This window comes from Aquarana catesbeiana, linkage group LG01, assembly GCF_042186555.1.
Source record: "Aquarana catesbeiana isolate 2022-GZ linkage group LG01, ASM4218655v1, whole genome shotgun sequence".
Classification (NCBI taxonomy): Eukaryota; Metazoa; Chordata; class Amphibia; order Anura; family Ranidae; genus Aquarana; species Aquarana catesbeiana.
In genome coordinates this window covers 826,937,183-826,954,679 of record NC_133324.1, presented here as the reverse complement: position 1 = coordinate 826,954,679, position 17,497 = coordinate 826,937,183, and the positions used below count along the sequence as shown (strand labels likewise).

General features: G+C 44.8%; 1 protein-coding gene across 1 annotated transcript in view; it reads left to right on the top strand.

Moving 5' to 3' along the window:
* The window catches only part of ATP10D (ATPase phospholipid transporting 10D (putative)), a 139,569-nt gene that overhangs the window by 56,842 nt on the left and 65,230 nt on the right, over positions 1–17,497 (top strand). Inside the window, exons 3-4 of the mRNA XM_073608486.1 lie at positions 9,915–10,109; positions 13,397–13,598. Of these exons, the coding sequence (XP_073464587.1) occupies positions 9,915–10,109; positions 13,397–13,598 (397 nt within the window). The remainder of the gene's footprint in view (positions 1–9,914; positions 10,110–13,396; positions 13,599–17,497) is intronic.

Here is a 17,497-nt window from a genome sequence, read left to right as displayed (position 1 = left end):
GCGCTGGGTGCATGTAAGGCAATGCATACAGGCATTTCCAGTACAGGAAATACATTTTTACTTAGCACCAAGCTGAACTTTATTAGCGGCATTGTATGCTAGACTATTGCTCAGCAAGTAGTGCATTTACTTAGTGCCTCTGCTTTTGTGCTTAGCACTATGGCTCCCAAAAAAAGACACCACAAAAACCTCAAAAAAGGTACCAAAGATTTAACCCCCAGGCGCTGGGAACTCCAGTCGTGCCTCCACACTGTCATCCTCTTCTGAAATACCAGATGTGGCAAGCCAGGGTGAGTTTTATTGGAATCAATTGGTGGTGCAGCTGCTTCTCACATCTCAGCCCCTGTATACGTGACTAAAGATGCCTTTTCCTCCGCCCTGCTGGGCCTAGAGGAAAGATTAGCGGCTTTAATTGCATCCTCTATCCAAAAGGATAGGAAGCATGTTAGATCCCCCTCCCCCACCTTAGACCCTTTACTAAGGGAACAGTGGGTAGAGGATGAGGGGTTACCCTCTGGCGATCAGGAAGAAAGACCAAGTTAAGGGCACAGGGCAGAACAGTCTTGGCGTACCTAGACGATCTATTGCTAATAGACCAGTCGGTGGCTCGTTTGGAGCAAAGCGTGCGCATTACAACCAGTTACCTGGTAACTCTAGGTTGGATTCTCAACCTAGAGAAGTCTTCCTTAAAACTGCTAAAAAGGCTGGAGTACTTGGGTCTGATCATAGACACAGCTCAGAAAAAGGTGTTCTTGCCTCAGGCAAAGATCAGCTCCATAAGAGAGCTGGTGCAGATGGTCAGGTCGAAAGGAGATCCCTCCATTTGCCTTTGCATGAGGTTGTTAGGAAAGATGGTGGCTTCATTCGAAGCGGTTCCCTATGCCCATTTCCATTCGAGATTGTTGCAAAACAGTATCCTGTTTGCTTGGAACAAAACGATTCAAGCTTTAGTCTTGCCAATACGTCTGTCCCCAAGGGTGTCCCAAAGACTCAGTTGGTGGTTGCTAACCCAGAATCTGCTGAAAGCAAAATCCTTCAGACCAGTTATCTGGAAGGTGGTAACGACAGATGCCAGCCTTTCAGGCTGGGGAGCAGTGCTAGAAAAGACAACTGTCCAGGGACAGTGGTCAAGAACCGAAAGGACCTTGCCCATCAACATCCTAGAGCTCTGGGCAGCGGGTCTGGCTCTAAAGGCCTGGACATTCAGGTTACAGGGTTGTCCTGTCAGGATCCAATCCGACAATGCCACAGCTGTGGCTTACATCAATCACCAAGGGGGCACTAGGAGTCTCGCAGCACAGAGGGAGGTGAACCATATCCTAACTTGGGCAGAAAGGAATGTTCCGTGCCTATCAGAAGTTTTCATTCCGGGAGTAGAAAATTGGCAGGCAGACTTCTTGAGCCACTAGTAGTTGCTCTCGGGGGAATGGTCTCTTCACCCCGACATTTTTCTGTTTGCCAGAGATGGGGGACTGCGGACGTAGATCTTCTGGCATCCAGATTGAAGGTCAACTTTGTGTCCAGGACAAGGGATCCACTCGCATGCGGAACAGATGCGTTGTGACCCCGTGGGATCATTTCTCACTGATTTATGCATTCCCCCCCTATTCAGATGCTGCCACGACGACTTTGCAGGATCAAGCTGGAAAGAAAACCGGTAATTCTGGTAGCCCAAGCATGGCCCAGAAGGTCCTGGTATGCATAAATCATAAAGATGGCAGTGGAGGATCCATGGTCCCTTCCACTATGGCCAGACCTACTCTCAAAGGGGCCGATATTCCATCCTACCTTACGAACTCTAAATTTAACGGCTTGGCTATTGAAACCCACATTCTGAAGAAACGTGGGCTTTCCGGGTCAGTTATCTCTACCTTGATTAATGCAAGGAGGGCTTATGTTTCCTGGTGTGAGTCAAAGGGTTGGCACCCTCGGAAGTACAACAGAATTCTTGCCTTTCTACAAATGGGGTAGAGATGAAGCTGGCCTTGAGTACTATCAAGGGCCAAGTCTCAGCTTTTTCGGTCTTATTTCAAAGACTGCTTGCTTCACATTCTTTGCTCCGGGTTTTTATGCAAGGGGTGATGCGGCTTAATCCGCCAGATAGATCACCTTTGAACCCTTGGGACTTGAACTTAATTTTGTCGGTGTTACAAAAACAGCCATTTGAACCGATACAGCATACTCCCTTAGTCCTTCTGACAAGGAAATTAGTGTTCTTGGTTGCTATATCCTCAACAAAGAGGGTTTCGGAATTGGCTGCTCTTTCTTGTAAAGAGCCATACTTGATTATTCACGAGGGCAGAGTGGTGTTGTGCCCTCGTCCAGGTTTTCTGCCAAAAGTGGTCTCAGGTTTTCACCTGAACCGAGATATTGTCATGCCATCATTTTTTCCAAAACCATGTTCCAAGAGAAGCCACTACATTGTCTTGATGTGGTGAGAGCGGTCAAGATCTATTTAAAGACGACTGCTCAGATCCAGAAGACTGATGTCTTGTTTATGTTGCCAGACAGTCCTAGGAAAGGACAGGCAGCGTCGAAATCCATTGTCGCTAAGTGGATTCAGCAAGTTATAATTCGGGCTTATGATTTAAGGGGTAAGATTCCACCTTTTCAAGTCAGAGCGCACTCTACCAGAGCAGTTAGTGCTTCTTGGGCAGTGGGTCACCAGGCCTCCATGGCTCAGATCTGTGAGGCTACAACTTGGTCTTCAGTACATACATTCACCAAGTTTGCCTTTGGGCGCAGTGTGCTGCAGGCAGCAGTATAGGTCCTAAAGTCTGTGGGTGCCCTACAGGTTGTGTCTCCCTCCCCTAAAATAGCATTGCTATGGGACGTCCCATATAGTTACTACTATGGCTCTGTGTTCCGTGATGTACGATAAAGAAAATAGGATTTTTATAAAGGCTTACTTGTAAAATTCTTTTCTTGGAGTACATCACGGGACACAGAGGTCCCTCCTCTTTCTAGGGTTTAGGTATATTGCTTTGCTACAAAAACTGATAAGCTGTTACAAAAACTGTAAGCTGTCATAAAAATCCTATTGTGTGTGTGTGTGTATGTAATATATATATATATATATATATTTATATATATATATATATGTGTGTGTGTGTGTGTGTGTGTGTGTGTGTGTGTGTGTGTATACTGTATCCATCTCTTATGCTAGCTAATAACAAACTAAGCCCTGGTTCACACTGATGTGATTTTGTATGCGTTAAAGAAAAAGTGAAATTACTTGCTATGGTGACCGTTCATACAGTACAACCGCTCAACTATCAACCCATCCCACTAACCTTTCGACCCCACATTCTATCACTATCTAAAACTTGCCGCCTCAATCTCCGCAACATCTCCAAGATACGCCCCTTCCTAACCAATGTCACCACAAAGCTTCTAATCCACTCCCTGGTCATCTCCCACCTCGACTACTGCAACTCCCTCCTCATTGGTTTACCTCTAAATAGGCCATCCCCACTTCAGTCCATCATGAACGCTGCTGCCAGGCTCATCCACCTCACAAACCGCTCAGCGTCTGCTACACCCCTCTGCCAATCCCTCCATTGGCTGCCACTCAGTCACCGAATTAAATTCAAGATACTAACTATAACTTACAAAGCCATCCACAACCTGGCCCCCAGCTACATCTCTAACCTAGTCACAAAATACCAACCTAATCTTTCTCTTCGCTCCTCCCAAGACCTCCTGCTCTCAAACTCCCTTGTCACCTCATCCCATGCTCGCCTTCAGGACTTCTCCAGAGCCTCTCCCATCCTCTGGAATGCTCTACCCCAATCCGTCTGATTTTCTCCTACTTTATCCACTTTCAGACGATCCCTGAAAACTCATCTCTTCAGAGAAGTCTATCTGGCCCCCACCTAACAACTGTACATTTATCTTCTCAATCAGCCCATCACCCACAGTTATTAACTCTTGTATCTCTTGACCTTCCCTCTTAGAGTGTAAGCTCTAAGGAGCAGGGCCCTCTGATTAGTACTGTATTAAAGTGTATTGTATTTGTACTGTCTACCCTCAAGTTGTAAAGCGCTACGTAAACTGTTGGCACTATATAAATCCTGTATAATAATAATGTCCCATGCACAGGTTCCTGGCTGATGAATGCAAATGTTCCTCCAGTATTTTTTGATAACATACTGCATTCATCTTGCCATAGATTTTGACCAAATTTCCTGTGCCTTTGTAGCTCACACATCCCCAAAACATCAGCGATCCCCCTCCGTGTTTTACAGTAGGAATGGTGTACCTTTTCATCATAGGCCTTGTTGACTCCTCTCCAATTGTAGTGTTTACAGTTGCGGCCAAAAAGCTCAATTTTGGTCTCATCACTCCAAATGTTTTTGTGCCAGAAGGTTTGAGGCTTGTCTCTGTGCTGTTTGGCGTATTATTTTATTCAATAAGTTTTTATTAGAAAGTATAAAGCATTTTACAGTAACAGAAAAAATATATAAACAACCTGAAAGGGGTACAATATCCCTGCACGACATATACAATGGTATCACATCTTATCATGACAAAACAGTAAAACCTCCAGTTAACGAACAAGAACAGTACATCAATAAAAAGAAATGGTAAAGGAAAAGCAGGCAAGGAGGAGAAGGAGAGAGAGAGAGAAATGAGGAGGGGGGAGGGTAATTGTCCAGCCTCTACAGTATACCGTCTTAAGTGCTTGTCTACTTTTCTCAACTATCCCTATTGGATCATAATATCCGCGTATGCTGTTGAAAAATTAAAGGCGAACCAACAGGACCATATTTTGTTTGCTTAATCAGATTTATTTCTCATTGTGAGCATGCTCTTTTCCATATGGTAGATACGATCCACCTCCACAAGCCATTGGCGTAATGTGGGGTTTGTCTGTTTCCAAAATTTTAGGATAAGCGCCTTAGCCGCATTCAGCAGGTGAGGTGTAATAGATTCTGTTTGGCGTATTATAAGTGGGATACTTTGTGGCATTTGTGTAGTAATGGCTTTCTTCTGGCGACTTGACCATACAGCCCATCTTTCTTCAAGTGCCTCCTTATTGTGCATCTTGAAACAGCCACACCACATGTTTTCAGAGAGTCCTGTATTTCATCTGAAGTTATTTGTGGGTTTTTCTTTGCATCCCGAACAATTTTCCTGGCAGTTGTGGCTGAAATTTTAGTGGGTCTACCTGACCGTGGTTTGGTTTCAACAGAACCCCTCATTTTCCGCTTCTTGATTAGTTTGAACACTGATTGGCATTCTCAATTCCTTGGATATCTTTTTATATCCCTTTTCTGTTTATACAGTTAAACTACCTTTTCCCGCAGATCCTTTGACAATTCTTTTGCTTTCCCCATGACTCAGAATCCAGAAACGTCAGTGCAGCACTGGATGAAAGATGCAAGGGTCTGTCAGGAGTCCAGAAACTCATTGACCTTTTATATACACACACACACTAATTACAAGCAAACAGATCACAGTTGAGGATGGTTACCTTTTTAATAGCCATTCAAACCCCTTTGTGTCAACTTGTGTGCATGTTATGAGGCCAAAATCCCCAGGGTATGTCAATTTTTGATCAGGTTCATTTGGGTAGTTTCTGTTGCCATTATGATTTAAAAAGAGTAAACACAGTTGATTGATTAATAAATGGCTTCAGCCAAACACTAACCTACTCAATATTCAGTCAGTGCAGGGTGTGTGTGTGTGTAATATATGTATGTATTAGATACTGTGTACACCACCAGAAAAGTATATTTTTTATATATATATATAATATATATATATATATATATATATATAATATATATATATATATATACTTTTCTGGTGGTGTACACAGTATCTAATACAGCGTGTACGGTTTCTAATACACTTCAGGCGGTGTACACAGTATATAATACAGTGTAGTGTGGTATTGCAAAACAAAAAATACATCATGTCCGGAAAGCCACCAAGGAGAGTCAGACGCTCACAGGCCACTAAAAGGGGGCAAGCAGCCTCTGTGTCTACAGTCAAAAGTGGTGGTCTTGGAAATGGTGCATCCTCTTCAGGTGGCCGTGGGGCATGCTTGTCCTTTTTTTCTGCTGCTGGCCGTGTTATTGAGCCACAACATGCAGAAGAGTTGGTGGTGTGGATAACCAAGCTGTCCTCATCCTCCTCATCCTCTGTCACCCTGGCTGAGAGTAGTTTGCCTTCCAACACAGCTGCCAAAGCAGCCTATTTCACCGGCTCCTTGTCCACAGTCACTCCTTCCGTAGCCCCACTATCATGCATGAATGAGTCCCCAGAATTGGTGTCGGGTACATGCCGCTGGAGCATGCGCAGCGATTTGAAGGCTCCATTGTTGGTTCCCAGGTTGAGGAAGGGAGTAACGCGAGCCTAGAGAGAGGGGTGCCAGAGGAGGACAATAAACTGGCAGTCATGTTCCCCCAGCTGCAGCATAATGCCAAGTTTGCTCCAGTGACGAGGAGAGAGGGGATGATGAGGTCACTGACTGTACTTGGGTGCCTGAGAGAAGAGAGGAGGAAAGTGAGGAGGAAGAGGCACAACTCCAATGAGGCAGGGTATCCTCTAAGGGGCAGCTTAAGGACAGCCACCCTATTGCATCACACCGCAGAACTCTGCAGGTGCAGGGTGCTGCTGATTTTTAAAAGTTCCTTGGTGTGGGCCTTTTTCAACACGTGTTCAGCAGATTGCACCGTTGCTGTTTGCAACCTATGTCTGAAGCGGATCAAGCGTTGCCAGAACAGCAGCCACTTGGGCACCACATGCTTGACCAGACATATGACGACCTGCCATGTAGTCCGTAGGCGCCAAACTTAAAAGACCCACATCAAAGAAAAAGGCAGACTTCTTGCTCCTCATCTTGGATCTCCAACCTTACTATACCCCCAGTCCTCTCAAAAACCTGGACTGAGAGGAATGAAGGTATAGCAATAGGTGTCCCAAGTACTTGCAGCCAGTCTGCTAGCAGTACACCACCAATTGATTTTAGCAGGCTAATTTCCCTACCCCAGTTGTTGAACCGTAAAAAGAAATTCAGTCCCAGCCATCCACATGCTCAGCGTCTAAATGCTAGCTTGGCCAAATTTCTAGCACTGAAACTGCTGCCTTTTCAGCTGGTAGACTCTGCCCCCTTTCGTGAATTTGTGGAATGTGCTGTATCTCAGTGGCAGGTTCCAAAACGCCATTTATTTTCATGGAAGGCCATTCCGGCAATGTTTTGGCCTCGTTGGACAGCGTGGTCAACAGTGAGGTTCATATTACTGCTAACACATGGTCCAGCAGGCATGGGCAGGGACATTACCTTTCCTTCATGGCGCACTGGGTAACTCTGCTGGCAGCTGGGAAGGATGCAGGACAGGGTTCAGTGTTGTTGGAGCTTGTTCCGCCACCATGCCTCCAAAATGCTAGTGGTGATTCTGCCACAGCTCTCTCCTCCACCCCCTCCTCTTCTTCTTCCTCTATGGCCTCTGCATATTTGTCCTCTGAATCAGTGGTGCTCCATAAGCGTTCACGGGGCTACGCAAGAAGTCAGGTAAAAAGATGCCATGCAATGCTTGAGTTGGACTGCCTAGGGGACAGGAGCCACACTGGGGCAGAGATTCTGTCATCTCTTCAGGGGCAGGCTCAGAAGTGGTTGACGCCACGCCAGCTTCAGCCAGGAATGGTTGTAGGCGACAATGGCACCAACCTTCTCTCCACCCTCTGACAGGGACACTTGACCCATGTTCCAGGTTTGGCACACGTTCTGAATTTGGTGGTGTAGCAGTTCTTGAGCAGGTACAGAGCATGATCTCCTGAGGCAGGCCAGAAAAGTCTGTGGTCATTTACGCCGATCATACAATACCAGTGCTCGACTGGCTGACATTCAAAGGGAATGCAACCTGCCCACCAACCGCCCCATTTGTGATATGCCCACCAGGTGGAACTCAACGTTGGCAATGCTGCAGCGGCTACACACGCAGCAGAGGGCCATGAATGAGTACCTGTGTGAGAATGGCACCAGGACAGGGTCAGGGGAGCTTGGCTTCTTTTTGCCATGCCAGTGGCTACTGATCAAGGATACATGCACTGTCCTGTCACCGTTTGAGGAGGCCACAAGGATGGTGAGCAGCGACAATGCATGCATCAGTGACACTGTCCCTCTAGTCTTCCTGCTGGAGCACATGCTTTGTGCAATAATGGACAGGTCACTTGAGGCACAACAGCGGTGGGAAGAGGGGGACTTCTTTTCCTCTCAAGGCCCCCTTTATACAGATAGCATTCCTGCGGGCCCGCCAAACACACAGGAAAAAGAGGAGGAGTAGGAGGATTATTGTGTCAGCATGGATGTAGAGGATAACACACTCAGCAGCAGTCTTCAAGGGATGGTTTTCAGTCCCCAGAAAACCAAGGAGTTGTACGTGGCTGGGAGGAGGTAGTTATGGATAATGTCATCCTTAGTGACCCAGTGGACTCAGAATCTGCAAACTTACGCTGCATGGCCTCCCTGATTCTGCAAAGTCTGTGAAAGGTCCCTAGGATTCGTGGTATCAAGGAGAGGGATGACTGGCTGGCAACCCTTATTGATCCACATTACAAGGGTTAAGTTGCAGAACTCATCATCCTGCCTTTGCAGAGGGAGAGCAGAGGATGAAACCTCTTCAGAAGGCCTTGAAGAGAAAGGTTTGTGTAACTAATTTCCAGACCCTGGGAGGTTACCATTTCCTGGTGCTGGACAACCTGTTGCTGAGGCTTCGTTCAGTCAGAGGAAGAGCGGTGGAGAAGGTGGCCGGCTGACCGATGCCTTTAAACAATTTTTTAGTCCTCAGCACCAAGGTCTGATCTGATCGGTTCAAGCAACCATTGCTAGCATCTGCATTACATGGTGCAGGAATATCTAGGGACAAGAGCAGACTTGGAGACCTTTCCAACAGAGCATCCACTGGGTTACTGGGTCTTGAGGATGGACCACTGGCCAGAACTTGCTCAATATGCAATTGAGCTACTGGCCTGTCCTGAATCCAATGTGCTTTCTGAATGCATATTCAGTGCTGCTGGAGGGTTTGCAATGGATCAAAGAGTGCACCTGTCCACAGACTCCGTTAGTAGGCTTACATTCATAAAATTGAATTAGTCTTGGATCAGCAGCTATCAAGCACCTGATGCTGATGTACCTGATTGAATTTGCTATGGATCTGGGATCCCTTGAAGACTGCCATTGCTGACTATCCTATTCCTCCTCAATCTTGATGATGCTAGCTTCCAACAATATTTTTGGTTTAGGGCACCACCACCACCCAAGGCCCATTTTTTCTGCCCCTGTTTAACGGGGGGGCGTGTAATTACAATTTTTGATATAATATTTCACAGCAGGGCCCGTTCCTGCCCCCAACAAGAGTAACTGTGAGGGGTTACAATGTTCTGGTACCACCAACACCTAAGGCTCAGCTCAGTTTTTCTGCAAAGTATATAGGGCAGGCCATACAGTGTGTATATATACTGCTGTTCAGAGTATATAGGGCCTGGGGGAACACTTTTTAAATGTGTTCGCACCAATTTTTTGTCTGTTCGTATGTTCTGCTGCAAACCGAGGGGGAAGGGGGGGGTTGGGTGGTCCGGGGGGGTGGGGGTGTTCAGCTCATCCCTAGTCAGAGCCATAAGAGGGGGCTGCCCAGTCTTTGCAACTGCTGGTAGTGTGAGGCTTTGCAGGTTAGACTTTTTTTTTTCTTTTTTGCTTTTGTTGTGCCACAAGGCTCCTGCTGTCTTGGAAATGTGAATCTAAGCACCGGTAGGTTGCTACATTTATATCAAAAGCTTGGTTTACAGTTTGATTTTCACAATTTTCAGTATTTTAGCAAACCTGTGTGAAAATAGAATGTTCCTTGTTGTTGTTGTTGTTGTTGTTGTTGTTGTTGTTGTTGTTATTATTATTTTTATTTTTTTAGAGCAGCCAACTTGTACTTCCTCTTTCTGGCCTTCTTGAACTGGGTCCCGCTGGTGGAAGCGTTCCAGAAGGAGATCACTATGCTCCCCCTGCTGGCCGTTCTCACAATCATTGCTTTCAAAGATGGACTGGAAGACTACAGAAAATATAAGCTGGACAAGGTCATCAACCATTTGTTGACTCAGGTGTACTGTAGGTATGTTTATTGCATTTACTGCATTGTTTTGCACCGGATTATGGAATGTTTCCCATCAAATAACAATGCCCCTTTCACACATGTGATCTGATTCATATCCACTTGTTGGTGTTTCAGGCGGACCTGATCAGACGGTCCATGCATTCCAATGGACAGGCTGGTATAAACAGATTTGTGTCTATCTACACCCACTTGCCGATTGGGTCTGTTAAAAATAAAAAAAAAAACAGATCCATTCTCTTCTATTTAGGTGGATTGGATTGGAGGTGGTCAAGTGTAAACGGACAGCAGAGTCTGTTTACCTCCAGCCCTTCATAGAGCAGATCGGGCTCTGTCCGTGTCCGCTCTGCAGAAACCTACGGATGTGTCAACCGCCCGCTCTGCTCGATCAGCAGGGAAATCTGTGAGCTTATCCCCGGCTGATGAGAACGGAATCTGCCCCGTGTGAAAGGGGCCTAACTGTTGTCAAAGCTTCACAGTTGTCCAAAGAAAGTATAAATCAACTCCCCCAAAAAAGTTCATGAAGATGGGCTTCTTTACACAATATAAAAAAATTGCGACGTTTATAAAGCTGGCCGCACGCTGATAAATGTTCATGTGAGCATTCACACAAATATAATTCTTCGGAGCATTTGATAAAACCATCATATACACAATGACTATGACTGTACAAGTTTTGTATAAAAGTCCTGAAAAAATTCCTTTGATTGCATTGACAATGTGAGCTTCACAGGTTGTCACTGGAGTCCTCTTCCACTCCTCCATGACGATATCACGGAGCTGGTGGATGTTAGAGACCTTACACTCCTCCAACTTCTGTTTGAGGATGCCCCACAGATGCTCAATAGGGTTTAAGTCTGGAGACCTTTACCCTCTTTAGCAAAGCAGTGATCATCTTGGAGGTGTGTTTGGGGTCGTTATCATGTTGGAATACTGCCCTGCGGCCCAGTCTCCAAAGGGAGGGGGATCATACTCTGCTTCAGTATTTCACAGTACATGTTGGCATTCATGGTTGCCCCAATGAACTGTAGCTCCTCAGTGTTGGCAGCACTAATCAAGCCCCAGACCAATGCACTCCACCACCATGCTTGACTGTAGGCAAGACACACTTGTCTTTGTACTCCTCACCTGGTTGCCGCCACACACACTTGACACCATCTGAACCAAATAAGTTTATGTTGGTCTCATCAGACCACAGGACATGGTTCCAGTAATCCATGTTCTTTGTCTGCTTGTCTTCAGCAAACTGTTTTTGATGCAATGTGCGGCGTATGGTCTGAGCACTGACAGGCTGACCCCCAACCCCTTCAACTTCTGCAGCAATGCTGGCAGCACTCATACTTCTATTTTCCAAAGACAACCTCTGGATATGACGCTGAGCACGTGCACTCAACTTCTTTGGTCGACCATGGCGGGGCCTGTTCTGAGTGGATCCTGTCCTGTTAAACAGCTGTATGGTCTTGGCCACCATGCTGCAGCTTAGTTTCAGGGTCTTGGCAATCTTTTTATATCCTAGGCCATCTTTATGTAGAGCAACAATTCTTTTTTTCAGATCCTCAGAGAGTTCTTTGCCATGAGATGCCATGTTGAACCGCCAGTGACCAGTATGAGAGAGAGAGAGCAATAACACAAATTTAACACACCTGCTCCCCATTCACACCTGAGACCTTGTAACACTAACGAGTCACATGACACTGGGGAGGAAAAATGGCTTATTGGGCCCAATTTGGACATTTTCACTTAGGGGTGTACTCACTTTTGTTTCCAGCGGTTTAGATATTAATGGCTGTGTGTTGAGTTATTTTGATTGGACAGCAAATTTACACTGTTATACAAGCTGTACACTCACTACTTTACATTGTAGCAAAGTGTCATTTCTTCAGTGTTGTCACATGAAAAGATAGAATAAAATATTTACAAAAATGTGAGGGGTGTACTTACTTTTGTGAGATACTGTGTGTGTGTATTTATTATTGTTATTAATATTATTAATATAATATTATAGAACCTTTACAACCACTTTAGGAATACATGGTGGAATATATATTTTATTTATTTATTTTAAGTGTTAAGTGTTTTAAGAGTTAAGTGTTTCTTATCTTGTTTGAATAGAACTCTGAAAGCTTTGTCCAAGGTGCATTGGCTGTTTATTCTTGTGAGGGATTCAGGTTATCCTGCAAAGGCAGATTAGTCCCTCTCGCTGGCTCTTCCAGATGCTGATGTGAACAGTTTGCTCAGAGTATCTGCTGAGGCATTTCTTATTCCGCTGATCTGTTTAAGTAAATTGCATAGAAGCGGTACACAAGCAGAGTCAACAGCCCATAAACGCCTCCCTGGGTAGGAGCTCACCTCTGTATGACGTGAGAAACCAGATGATATAGTTGGCTTTTTTTTTTTTTTTTTTTTTTTTTTCCTAAGACCCTTTTCTAGTAGCCAAATGAAATTTTTCATATTCTAAGCCCCTTTCATGCCAAAGGGAACTGTAGTATACCTATTGTGAGTGGCTAAACCCTTGTTCAGCCTTGCAGCTGAACTCCAGCTTTATCTTCAGAATTGCCCGGTTGCACAGACTCCTCTCCTGTACTGAAATTGCTTACTGTGATTTCACTGCACACTGTGAGCTTCTCACAGTTTGCATTAGAATCTGCAGCAAGTTAGAGCCCATCTCATTTTCTAGCTGGCTCATCTAGCCCTTTCCTCCCAGCCTGACTGTCCAAGGCTCACCCTTTTTTCATTGGATTTCAGTTCTTTTATTTAGGCGGTTCAGCATCACATGTGAGCGCTTCATAGAGCGGTCTGCATGAAAATACAGCAGCTTTAGGTGTTCACCTATTAAAAATGAATAAATGCACATATTTAGTCTGGAAAAATAATGTAAGTATGTCAGTGCTTGCTTTCAAATTTCAGGATGCTTTAGTTGTCATGCTGTAGGGTAGTTCTGGTACCACGTGGTGCTCATAGTCCAGAGATAAATCTCATATACGTTTTTAAAGTATAATTTAATTTCAGAAATGTTGTATTTTTAAATTGGTAGCATTACAAATACAAGGTGATCCTGCCTTGAGGGTCCTAGTTCAGGCACTTCCTGTTTAGGGTACAAATGATCTGTCCTTCCCAGTTGTGCTTCTGTTTTGTCACCTTCTCGCGTGCATGGAGGTTTGTTTTGGGGGTTTTTTTTTTTTGTGATTTAGAAAACTAAATGCCATTCTGTTTGGGTTTAAATTTATTTTACTTTGTTCCCTCAGGCCTAAAATTTCATTAAATTTGTGGATTTTTCTTTCTCTCAGGAAGGAGAAGAAATATGTAGAGTTCTACTGGAAAGATGTTAAGGTGGGGAATTTTGTCAAGCTCCATTGTGACGAGGTTATCCCTGCTGACATGGTGCTGCTACACTCCTCAGATCCCGATGGGATTTGTCATATAGAGACATCAAGCCTTGACGGAGAAACAAACTTGAAACAGAGGCAGGTGGTGAAAGGATGCGTCACGGTAATTTCTACACATTGTTTTGTCTATCTCATTCATTTGTTATGTTTTTATGATGATGATCGTTTTACCTTACTAAGCTCTGCATATCTGGTCCAGCATTTTTTAGATATTCAGAGGTGCTTATTGTTAGGTAAATACTTTATATAGCCATTGACTGTTCGTTTAAAGGGGAATTCCAGGTATAGCTGTATTATACATTGTTACATTGAGCTGGCTTGGACCAGTGTAACTGTGTATATCTCATACTTGACTGATGTCGCTGGAAATCACTGAAGTAGACACGGCTAATTTGATCTCTACTTGCTTCTGGGTCGCGTGCTGAGCGGCCGGCCTGATGCATTCTGAACACAGGAGGTCGGCTGCTCAGCCTGGGCACCATTCAGAGAATGGCTTGCATGTTCTGAATGAATGCAAAGCATTCTCTGATTGGATGAGGTGGAGCGAGTGATGTCACCACCCTGCTTCTCAGCCTCGTCCAGTCAGAGAACATGTTGCATTTATTCAGAAAATGCATGGCATTTTCTGAATGCAGTCTTTGCCAAACGGCTGACAACCAGTGTTCAGAATATTTCAGGCCAGCCGCTTGGTGCGGGATGTGAAACAAGTAAAGATCACTCAAATAACGTTGTCTACTTAAGGCCCCTTTCACATGGGTTCCTCCATGCAGCGGATTTCACTTGGAAAAGCAAGGGATCAATCCGTTAATACCTGCTGAGCAGGCGGATGACAGATCCTGTCCGGTACGACGAGCAGAGCAGACACGGACACAGTCCTACTCTCCGCTATGGGGAAATCGAATGGAAACGGGCCGCCTATCCGTCTCCATCTGATTCACCAGACGGATGGAAAATAGAACCGCCATCCGTCTTGTTTTGACGGACCAGAATGGATAGCGGCAGGTGTCAGTGGATATGTGTGCGCTGACATCCACCGCTCGAGAGGAGACTGCATGGTCCGATCAGGTCCACCAGAAAAACTGACAGACTGACCTGATCAGACAGTTCATGTGAACTGCCCTAAAGTGGAAGTGAAAGCAATTTTTTAAAAATGTGCTGACAGGCAGGGTATTTATGACAGAAGAGGCCCTATTGGTCTCCTGCCATAAATGCATTCTCCTGCCTGTCAGCTGTCATGTACACTAAACCACGTATGCGCAGCTTAGTGAACATTTACGGCTCCGATCTGTGCCACGGGAGTGACGTCATCGTGGCCTGACCAATCAGACAGACACAGGCACAAAACCCAGAAAGTAGACAGGTTTGGAGATTGGGCCAGCTGGATCGATCCCACCGCAGTGCTGGAGGGCACCTTTTGACTGGTAAGTCTGTCATAATGTACTAATATGCTGTGCATACCAGCACATTATGGCATAACCCACCTGGGGGACCCTAAAATGAAAATTATATAGCGGAGTTTACTACCGCTTTAAGTGATTTCCAGCTTCCAGGGGCATAGGCCAGGTATGGTATATACACAAAAGGCAAATAAATGTTGCTCTGTGTCTTAAAAGTGAATTGTGCATATACTGTATGTGTCACCACTCTAACTGTACCAGTATCAGGTTTAAAACAGTTAGTATAACCCAGTAAGTAACACCACTATTTCAATAGGGCAATAAACATAACATCAAATATACATGAACAGTCAGTGAGTTCCACTACTGACCTAAATCAAATAAAGTCCAAAACAGAAAGGACTGCTGAATTCAGGAGACTTCCAACAGAACTGCACAGATGCAAACTGTGTTTCTGCCACTTGTGATGAGTAGCAATGCCTTCAGCGAATTTCACCACCACTACATACAGCCTATTACCAATTGACTAGACCCCAAGTTATAGGTGGTCTAAAACAGCATGTTTGAGTTGGGATCAGAGACCATCAATGAGGATCACAGCAGTGGGATACTCCAAAGGTGTTTGAGAACCACAGGGCACATCAGCAGGGATTCACTACCAGCACTCCACCACCATCATGCATGTGATTCCATGAAACCTGCTGAGTGGTGACACTTGTATGCATAATTTACTTTTATGACACCGTGCAACATTTATTGCATTTTGCGTTTTACTTATCTCATACACTAGTATTCAATGCTGCTTGAATACAGCTGTGGAAGATTTTCATTTGTGTTTTATTGGTTTAGAAGTACCAAGTGCAGTTTTTTTGTCTTTGTTTCTGGTATGTACATAGTTACATTGGCCCAAGCTGGAACAATGTAACTATGTATAATATAGCCATACCTGGAATAATTCTCTCGCATAGTTTTTAATGCAGAAAAAAGTTGCATTTCGCAACTGGATTAGCTGAAGATAGGTGATTGGTTACCATGCACAGCTGCTCTAATTTTAATAAACATCCTGCATGGTCTGCATTTGGTGCCGTGCTCTCGTCCATGCAGGCCTGTCAAAAAGGTTGCCTGCTTCGCTCCGTGAAAAAGTTGTTTGGGCCTCTGCACCAGTGTGAATGTCATCTTTGATGCTGTTTTTCTTGTACTCCATTCTCATTTTGTATTCATTAGGAGTTGCACTCTAAGTGATGTTTTGAAGTGGGCGGTGTCCAAGCGGTATCGCCGCAGCTGACCCATTACGGATTATTGTTGGTACACATTAAATGGCAGCTATTTAACTGTCCAACAGTGATTGGGTGATAACAAATGTAAAAAGTAGGAAAATAGTAGAGTGGGCTCTGTTTCGATGGTTTTTATTGAGAATTTTCAAGACAAACAATTGAATTCTAACAGTGTTCCATATATTTGTATAATTGTACTGTGAGCAGTACGGAAAGAGTAGTTTAACATCTTCTGGCCTGCACATCTGTTACAGCTTATTACTCCGAATCAGAAAGAATATTGAAATAAAAAGGGAAAAAACAAATGCACAACAAAATAACATTCCTGTAACCGAGAGGAATAATGATTAAGTTCCTGTGGTTTCCCCATCACTCCACCCCAAGCTGCATGGGGGGTGTAAAGGGGAGGACCATGATAGCCTAACCGTGAGGTTGGTATTCTCTTTTCCCTTCTTTTAAATAGCTATGTGGTCTAGAAATCCGGACCCATAATCCTGTAATTGAGCGGGGCATTATGTCAGTCCCTACTATGCTGCTCACATTGCTAAAAGCTTTATAACATCCCTCTCCCTGCCCCTGTAGAAAGAGTATGAGGCAAGGGGTATTGTTAGAAAAGAGAAAAAGAAAGGAAAGGGATAATAAAAAAAAAAAAAAAAAAAAAAAGTTTTGATGGAAAAAAAGTACACTTCGTGATATAATCGTCACTGGTCTCTACCAACTCACAAGGGGTCAGACAAGTATTTGATCCAAGGTTCCCAAATTTTATCGAATATGGCTCGTTTGTCTAATAGAATTGCCGATCATTTACCATGATCCATTACAGCTTGTTTTTTTATCAAGTTGAAAGGAATCGTTGGTGTCCTCCAAGACCTGGCTTATTGCTATTCTGGCTGCCGTGAAAATGAAGACTATAAGTTTCCCTGCCGGTCTAGGTGTACCATCTACTGGGCGTTCCAGAAGAGCTTGCTGTAGTGACTTCAGAGTCAGCTCTAAGACCCCTTTCTCACTGCTAGCGCAGCCGCATTAGCGGTAAAGCCCCGCTAGTTTTAGCAGCGCTTTTTGGCCGCTAGCGGGGCTCTTTTAACCCGCTAGCGGCCAAGGAAAGGGTTAAAACCGCCCACAAAGCGCCACTGCCAAAGCGCTTTGCAGGCATTTTGGCAGTGCTGCCCATTAATTTCAATGGCAAGGGCGGTGCGGGAGCGGTGTATACACCGCTCCCGCACCGCCCCAATGACGCTACTTGCAGGCCTCTTTTTTTCAGTCCTGCAAGCGCACCGCTCCAGTGGCTTGAGAGGCGCTTTTCAGGCACTAAAATTTTTTTGCGCTAAAAC